At 35.6% G+C, this 7,796-nt stretch overlaps 2 protein-coding genes across 2 annotated transcripts; one reads left to right on the top strand and one right to left on the bottom strand.

Moving 5' to 3' along the window:
- Positions 1-2,556: 2,556 nt before the first annotated feature.
- Positions 2,557-4,394, top strand: LOC128235965 (uncharacterized). Its single transcript, XM_052950749.1, has 3 exons — positions 2,557-2,734; positions 2,994-4,272; positions 4,380-4,394. The coding sequence occupies exons 1-3, from the start codon at positions 2,634-2,636 to the stop codon at positions 4,392-4,394; spliced, it is 1,395 nt and encodes a 464-aa protein (XP_052806709.1). The 5' UTR covers positions 2,557-2,633.
- A 1,122-nt stretch (positions 4,395-5,516) lies between these two features.
- Positions 5,517-7,553, bottom strand: LOC128236073 (uncharacterized). Its single transcript, XM_052950893.1, has 2 exons — positions 7,251-7,553; positions 5,517-6,807 (listed from the first exon to the last, which is right to left on the bottom strand). Exons 1-2 carry the CDS (start codon positions 7,450-7,452, stop codon positions 5,573-5,575), a joined length of 1,437 nt encoding a protein of 478 aa, XP_052806853.1. The 5' UTR covers positions 7,453-7,553; the 3' UTR covers positions 5,517-5,572.
- Between the last annotated feature and the right edge of the window lie 243 nt (positions 7,554-7,796).

Genomic DNA, 7,796 nt, shown 5'->3' with positions numbered 1-7,796 from the left:
TGCAAAGAGACGAAAATCCAGTTATACATGAGTTAATGTCCTCTCTGGTTTGTTTTGATATGAGTTTTTTGTCCTTTTCGGCGTTGGTGAGATTATCAATACTTTTAATATGTGATTCCCATTTGTTGAACCAGGATAAAGAGGTTTCTAGTTGATCAAGGCGTTCATCAAAAACATCATTTATTGGCCTGGTGTCTCGAAAAATGCTAATAACTACACTTGTCGCCTTCAAAAGAGCAATGGTGTCATCAAGCTCGTGACCATTGTCGCCAAGAAAATTCTGAAAACATTCCATTAAATGAAGCATATCGCCGGTAAGGGTTTCTTCAGCTAATTTGTTCCGCATTTTTGACTCTTGAGTAAGGTAAAAATGTTCATTTGTGAGTTTGCGATGAATTGGAAATGAATTGTTATCACGGTCCCATTTATATGCTTGAATCCAATGATCCCGAAGTATAGGGTTGCTATAATGAAGAATTCGGGTGCAAGACTTTGTATCGCCACTTTTTAAAATGTTATTGCGTATTCTTTTTATGACATGGGAAAAATCCATTATGAAAATAATATCTGGGTGGTGTGGAGACCAGATGTTTTTAGTACTGAAGTTCTCATCTTTAGGTGTTGATTTCTCGAAAAATAGGTGCATGAAATCCCGGTTAGTCTGTGCTCCATCCATAGATATGAAAAGAACTTGGAAGCCATATATATTCAAAAATTTCACTGATTCCCAGAATAAAAAATGTAAATCGCCAGCTTTTGTTTGGGTTACTGGGAAGCAAGCAAACGGAAATCGAAAGCCGTCTAAACCCAGATATAGAAAATTGTAAAACATGAGTAGCAAGTGGACGTTCTTTGTTTCCTGTAAGACGGTGAAAATTAAAACTATCTTGACCCATGTCAACAAATCCGACTAATTTAATATGGCCATTCGATTTAACATAGCAAAGATCTTCTTGAATGCTCATTTCGTCGATACAAATACCTCCTAGATATTCATCTTCTGTTGATTTTTTTAATTTTCTGGCCTCATTTTTCATCCATAAAAAACATCTTTATTAAAACCAGCCTTTTGGTCAACGACTTCCTTATAATAGGAAAGCCATCTTCCAGATGGAAGTGTAAGTATTTTACTATTGCGTAATTGTTCGTAATTTGACTTCTGCACCAAAGTGAAAGACAAAGACTTATAGTGTTTTTATCCCATTGTCTGCCTTTGGGGTTTCTGTTTAAATTTTGTTTCTAATTCAAAAGCATTTTTATCATTTCTTGTGGAGCTCCAGGAAGAACTTGTTCTAAAATTGATTTCATATCCGCATGGCTGTCATCATTTAGAACAAAACTATTATCAATATAATTATTATCATTGGAGGATATTGCGGTGTTAGTTTGAAGTTCTGCATCGGTATTATTTTCAATGTTTGGGAGAACGACATTTGATTGAAACGTAGCTTCAGCATTTCTATACATATACTGGCATTTACGACAGGTCCTGGTCAATGCCAAAGGTGAAACAACTTTTTGGCAGGTAGACGAACGAAATGTTTGAATTTTGTCTTCTCCAAATAATTCTTTCATGACATATTTGGATACATATATTTCGCCCTTGCATTCTCCCTTTGGTTTCCCGACGCATATTTGCAAACGTGAAACGATAGAACAAATATAGAATATTGATTCTCTTGTTATTGAATAACTGGTATCGATATGGTAATCGGCCAGTTTAACATCAGTGTCGCCAATTTGCAAGGACCAATCGCCATCCGTATGGAATATTATCTTCTTTATTATTGCATTCCCATTAACTTTATCAGAAAATACTGCAAACAAAATGGATTGGTCGTCATTTCCACAAACAAAATATGGACTTGGTACCCACTGATTTATGGTTTTGAATTCAGTGTATGTTTTCTGGATTGTTTTCTTTTCAATCAAGTTTTGGTAAATATTTTGCGTGCGTTGATTTACAGACGAATATGTTCTCTTCAATTGAACGGACGGGAACAGAAAATTAATACATTTACCAAGCTGAAATTTTGACTTGTCACCACCTTCATTGATAAGCTTGGCAAAAATATTTTGAGCCGGAATCTTTGCAACCTAACAATAAAATAAATAAAAATAAATCTAGTAACCATTTAGAATAACAACTTATGACATTAATATCATTTAACTAAATTAAATAGTTCTTGCTTTTTAATATCAACGTTAAGCTATCGCCCTCTCTCTCTCTCTCTCTCTCTCTCTCTCTCCCTCCCTCTCTCTCTCTCTCTCTCTCTCTCTCTCTCTCTCTGTAGTCTTAATCAATATCATAATTTTGAAATTACGAGCTTATTTCATTTTACTTACCAAGATATGATATATTTAGCCTCCACCATGTTTTGGAGTGTTTGAAGTTGAAGTCTTTTACTATTGTGTACAAGATATATGATCGAAGAAAATCAATCCATTTTTCCAATTAATAAATGCAATTGATCCAATGGGGGACTTTAGTCGGTTATCTGCCCTTGTCAAACAGGTGCTCGTTTGGTGGCGCTGTTGTCGAATAGGTCCCTAGTTTACTTCCGTATTACAGATCGATAACAGTGGTGATAAAATTCCGATAAAATTTGTAAATATTCAATTGATATCGCAACATGGCTTCAAATTTTTGCACCTTATCATTAGGCCAGCTTAAAACGGAGCTAAGGCGACGCAATGCAAAGTTGACTGGACGGAAGAAGGAATTAATCGAAAGGTAAACTTGACAAAATGTAGCCCGAGGACAACTAGTTGTTAAATCGATATCTTGATAATTTAAGTTGTTTAACAAATAATTTTATCATTTTAGTAATGTTAATAAAGCTTTGAAATGTGAACACTTTTGTGTTTTTATTGCAATGACTTTTAGCTGATTATATGCTCGTGTTTACATGTATTTTACGACAAAATACAGTGGGTGGGGGAAATTTTTAACACAATATATGGTATCACAAGTTAATTTCGTATCTTTCCAGACTGGAGGCATATGACAGAAACCAGAATTTCAACAGGGAAGAAGATCTTCTACCAGAATTCAACATGAGCCTGCCCAAGACTAGTGGATACAGAGATGTAAATTCAGATGCTAAAATGGCACCAATAACAATGGAGAAGGCCATCGAATACATGGACCAGTACCGGGTGGAGTTTGATGGGAAGGTAAAAGACCTGTACGACGACAAGTTTCTTCTATACATGCGACTGTTTTCGACACCATCTCTGGACTTTGTTCGTGGGGCATGTAAAGCAGAAATGAGGAAGAAGGTTAATTATGTTGTAGACATTTCTTTACACAAGAATGGATATATTCATGAAGCACAGTGTGAATGTGGTGCAGGAGAAGGCCCATTTGGACATTGCAAACATATTAGAACTATGATATATGCATGTTGTAAATTTGTTAAAGATGGAGAATTTAAAGTTGAGACAACATGCACAGAAAAATTGCAGTCATTTCACAAAGCAAAAAAGCATACTGGTTCCCCCCTTAAGGCACGAGATTTAAACTTGGGCGGTGCAGATATTTGTGACATTAAAGATTTTGACCCTCGGCCACAAAAATTCCGTAAAGTTGATGGATATCAAGACTATTTTCACAATATTTGTATGAATTTTAGGGGTATATCAAAGACACCAATTTTTCAGACATTCAGCCCAGCCAATATTCGTGCAATTTCCAATGACCATGATTATTTTGAAGTATCTCATGAAGACAATTTCCTGGAACAATGTAAAATAACCAAACTAAGTGACAAGGACAGGGATGACATTGAAATGTATACTAGGGGACAAAACAAGAACGACCGATGGTTTGAAGAACGAGAGAAAAGAATTCAGTCATCTAATTTTCACCGTGTGTGTACCGCAACAGAAAGAACTGACTTACATGACTTGGCAAAGTCCTTTGTTCGGGGAAAAGGATTAAAACCTACAGAAGCAATGCGCCATGGAATTCAGTATGAAAAGGAGGCCATCCATCAATATGAAAGCAAAAATAATGTCAAAGTAAAACCATGTGGGATATTTGTATCAAAAAACCTTCCGTTTTTAGGTGCATCACCCGATGGCATTGTAGATGAAAACCTACTTATTGAAGATAAGTGCCCCTTCAGTGCTAAACACAAAAAGATATCACCAGTCACTGTGCCATACTTGAAAGAGACAAATGGAAATCTGACTTTGAGTACTAAGCATCCATATTATTTTCAAATTCAGGGTCAGCTGTTCTGTGCAGAAAGACAATTTTGTGACTTGGTAATATACACCTTGAGTGATATTTTGTTCACTAGAATTCATCGGAATGAGAACTTTATTGCACACATGATATGCAAGCTTGACCAGTTCAATACTTCACATTTCAGAGCCGCAATTCTTGAAAAGTACTTTTATAAAACTTAAGTGTTTTGAACTGTTTTATAACAACTTAAAGCTGCACCCTCACAGATTGACAGTTTTGAAATATATTTATTTCTTTTATCTTAGAATAAGTCTTATAAGATAGTTCACAATAGAATGTATCTCTATCTCATTTATTTGGAATCTGTTAGAATAAATTTCAGTTTTTTAAAGTTTTAGTTTGAGAGTGCAGCTTTAACTCTGACTTTGTTGATTGAAAACTATTTGTGAACAATGTATCATTGTGAAACACTTGTTTCCATTTATTAGCTGTATATATGTATAAGGTCTTAGCTGAATGTAAAATAAAAATGGTTCAATGTTTTATTTGTATTATTTTTTATCTGGTTTATCAAATAGAAAGGACTGGTGTCTTTATACAGTAACACGTGAAAGGTAGCAGATTGGTCGAGTATAAAGATGATAAGAGTATTATGCTTCGACTGGTGTTTGAATGTAAATAAATGAAAATCAATGTTACATATAAATCCCAAATTTTATTGTCACTAATGTGCAAGTAGTGCACACCTGCCACAGATTGTTTAAATACTTTGACCTCATGTCATATCCAATGATTTTTAAAAAAACTTCGGCTTCAACATAAGAATACATAAGAAGCATAAGCTCTGATGAGCTTTTGAGCGACAAACGGATTCATGTTTGCTTTAATGAATACCATGCACAAGACACGTGATTAAGAACCATTTATCGTGTGAAAACCAGTACTATTATCAGCGGAGTCGATATTCTCACCTGACGGCCAATATGATGTCAATTTAAATTTTAGTACACCTAATACCAGAGACATGTGACTGTGTCTATTTTATAAAACCTTGTTGGCATAAGTAACACATTAAAGAAAACATCAGCATATTTAAATATTTATTTACAAAAAAACACAACATAAACAGTAAATGTTAAAGCAGCACTCTTACTCCCAAATAAGATTAATAGACCAAAAAGGTTGAATAAATGTTGAAAACTATGGTTCTTTTGAAGGATCTTTTGATCTTGCTATCACTTTATTAATACTTTTTATAAATGCATTATATAATAAGAAGTTAAAGCTTTATCACTCATTTTTTGTTATAACGTGTGTAAGTTCTGATTTTGAATGAGAGTGTTGCTTTAATATAAAGGTGAAAATATTTTTGTAAGTTCAGGCATATGAGGGCACAATGCCATTTCTAAAATTACACAGCATAAAACACACAAAAATTATTTCAGATGAGAGTTTGGTTTCTGTTGCTATCATGGGCTCTGTCAGTATCTTGTATGTTTTCGCCAGTCCAATAATCCTCTCTACATGCACCCGTTTACTTGCAATTTTCCGATCTCTTATCACAGTTTCATTGGACATTCTATTTTTTTTCTTAAAGAATGTTGGAATGTTAATAAATACATCATGCGGCGCAAAAATGTCCTGTACATTAAAACCTTTGTCGGCCATAATACTGTCTTTTTTATCGCACATCTTAGCTAATGAGCTACGCTCCACAATCTGCCTGTCACTTGTTGAGCCTCCGTATGAAGGTGACACATATGAAACCAAACCCCCTGGTGAAGTTCCTATCAGTACTTTGACAGTGTTCCTGTTTTTATATGTTGAAAACGTGGCTTGCTGGGCAGTTGGGTTTTTAGGTTTTTTAATTGGACATTCTGTTCCATCTACTATAACACGTGTGTTTGGGTAGTTTCTTTTGAAACTGCTTGGAGCAAAGTGCTTAACAAGTTCTTGGCTCGGCCAGATGTTGAGTTCCCTCCACTGTTTCTCCATGAAGAGAACCCATGTAATGAATATGTTTGAAATTACACTTTCAGCAACATTGAACATTCTAGACAGTTCGAAGCTTGTTGTGTGTCGCCTAAGTTTCATTAACACAATTAAAAATTGGTCAGGCACAGTCACACTAATAACAGAGTGATATATATAGTTCAGATGATATGCTGCTGGTCCAAGTGTACTCAAAACAAACATAAATTTCAAATAATTTTCAAGTCCAGTATAAAAATGAACTGCTGCTGAATCATGTTCAAAGTTATAAATAGAAAATGCTGGTTGTTTTGGTGTCTGAACCACAGCATCTACATATGAAGGTATCCCTTGCACATCAGTTTCAACTTCAGATACAGTTTCAGTGTCCATTGGAATTACTTCCTCAACTGCCCCAACATCCAAATCATCTGAAACAATTTCTAACTTCTGAGCAATAAACTCTGGCTGTGGCTCTTCACTGATATTCGAAATGTCGTGGAATAGCTTCCTCTTTCTAGCATCTCGAGAGAGACATCTGTCCTTGCGTGCCCTCTTCTTCTGCAATGTGTCTTGGCATGTCCAAGAAAACACACTTGGAACGGCGGTTTTTCGGAGAGCCTTTTTCTGTCGTTCGACCCCTGAAATGTAAAAAAGAAATAGAAATATTAAATATCAAAATCAAAATCACCATTTATGATCAAAAAAATAGTTATGATTTCTAAGTAAGTCTTGCACAGGTGGGGTTTGGGTGGGGGGTTTGCACAAGTTTATTGTTTTACCACCCCCCACCCCCACCCACATTACAGGAGGATAAAAGGGGAAATGAGAAAACAGGGAGAGGGGGTTGCAGAGTCACTACATAATCTGACAAAATTCTGGTATGCGGAAAATAACTGAGAGCCATTAAGAACAGATTCGAAAGATACACATACGGACTGCATTGTACATTTACTGATTTAGTTCCTTGACATGTATATTGTATATATGGTCAGTGTGCAAATTAGGGCTGCTATTTCTTATTTGCATTGAAATCTTTTATATTTATAATGAATTAAAACAAATATAAACGCATTATTCTCACCAGAATACGTCTCAGAGTGGTAATCATCTCCCGTGAAATGATTCTCACAGATATACGAGTACTTCGTAGGTGACCACATTTCGAACTTCGATTTTCCCCTTTTAATTGCGTGCACCCATGCATCTCGTCGGGCTTTGTCCTTCGGAAACTTATGACGTCCTTTTCGTGAACAAAATGGTACAACACAAGTTGTTTCAGGCATGATTAATCACTTTCAATGTATAACTGTCAAACGCTTGGGTAAACAACAATGGCGTGGATGAATTGATAAGATCCGAGGATACCCGGATAAAGGACCTACTCGACAGCAGCGCCACCTATAGTGGGATTTGGGGCAGATAACCCGCTAAAGTCGCTAATTGTACAATCTTTAAATCCACCGATGATATAAAAAAAAGTCCGGCGCCAAGTGAAAAAGCCACACGGTGTATAGAGAAACGATACATTAAAAGTTAACACAAAAGACGATAATTTAAATCCCCCGCCAAGCCAAACACACAAAAAATAATCCGTATTAATTGCAATAAAATTGCAGACAACACAGTG

The sequence above is a fragment of the Mya arenaria genome, chromosome 5 (genome assembly GCF_026914265.1).
Source record: "Mya arenaria isolate MELC-2E11 chromosome 5, ASM2691426v1".
Taxonomy (NCBI): domain Eukaryota; kingdom Metazoa; phylum Mollusca; class Bivalvia; order Myida; family Myidae; genus Mya; species Mya arenaria.
The sequence above is the reverse complement of the archived record's forward strand: the minus strand, read 5'-3'. Positions and strand labels throughout refer to the sequence as shown.

Bases quoted from the DNA above. Each gene is read 5' to 3' on its own strand.
- LOC128235965 (XM_052950749.1), top strand. From the start codon at position 2,634: ATGGCTTCAAATTTTTGCACCTTATCATTAGGCCAGCTTAAAACGGAG. The intron at 2,735-2,993 runs GTAAACTTGACA...GTATCTTTCCAG, and splicing joins AAGAAGGAATTAATCGAAAG to ACTGGAGGCATATGACAGAA.
- LOC128236073 (XM_052950893.1), bottom strand. From the start codon at position 7,452: ATGCCTGAAACAACTTGTGTTGTACCATTTTGTTCACGAAAAGGACGT. The intron at 6,808-7,250 runs GTGAGAATAATG...TTTACATTTCAG, and splicing joins CCACTCTGAGACGTATTCTG to GGGTCGAACGACAGAAAAAG.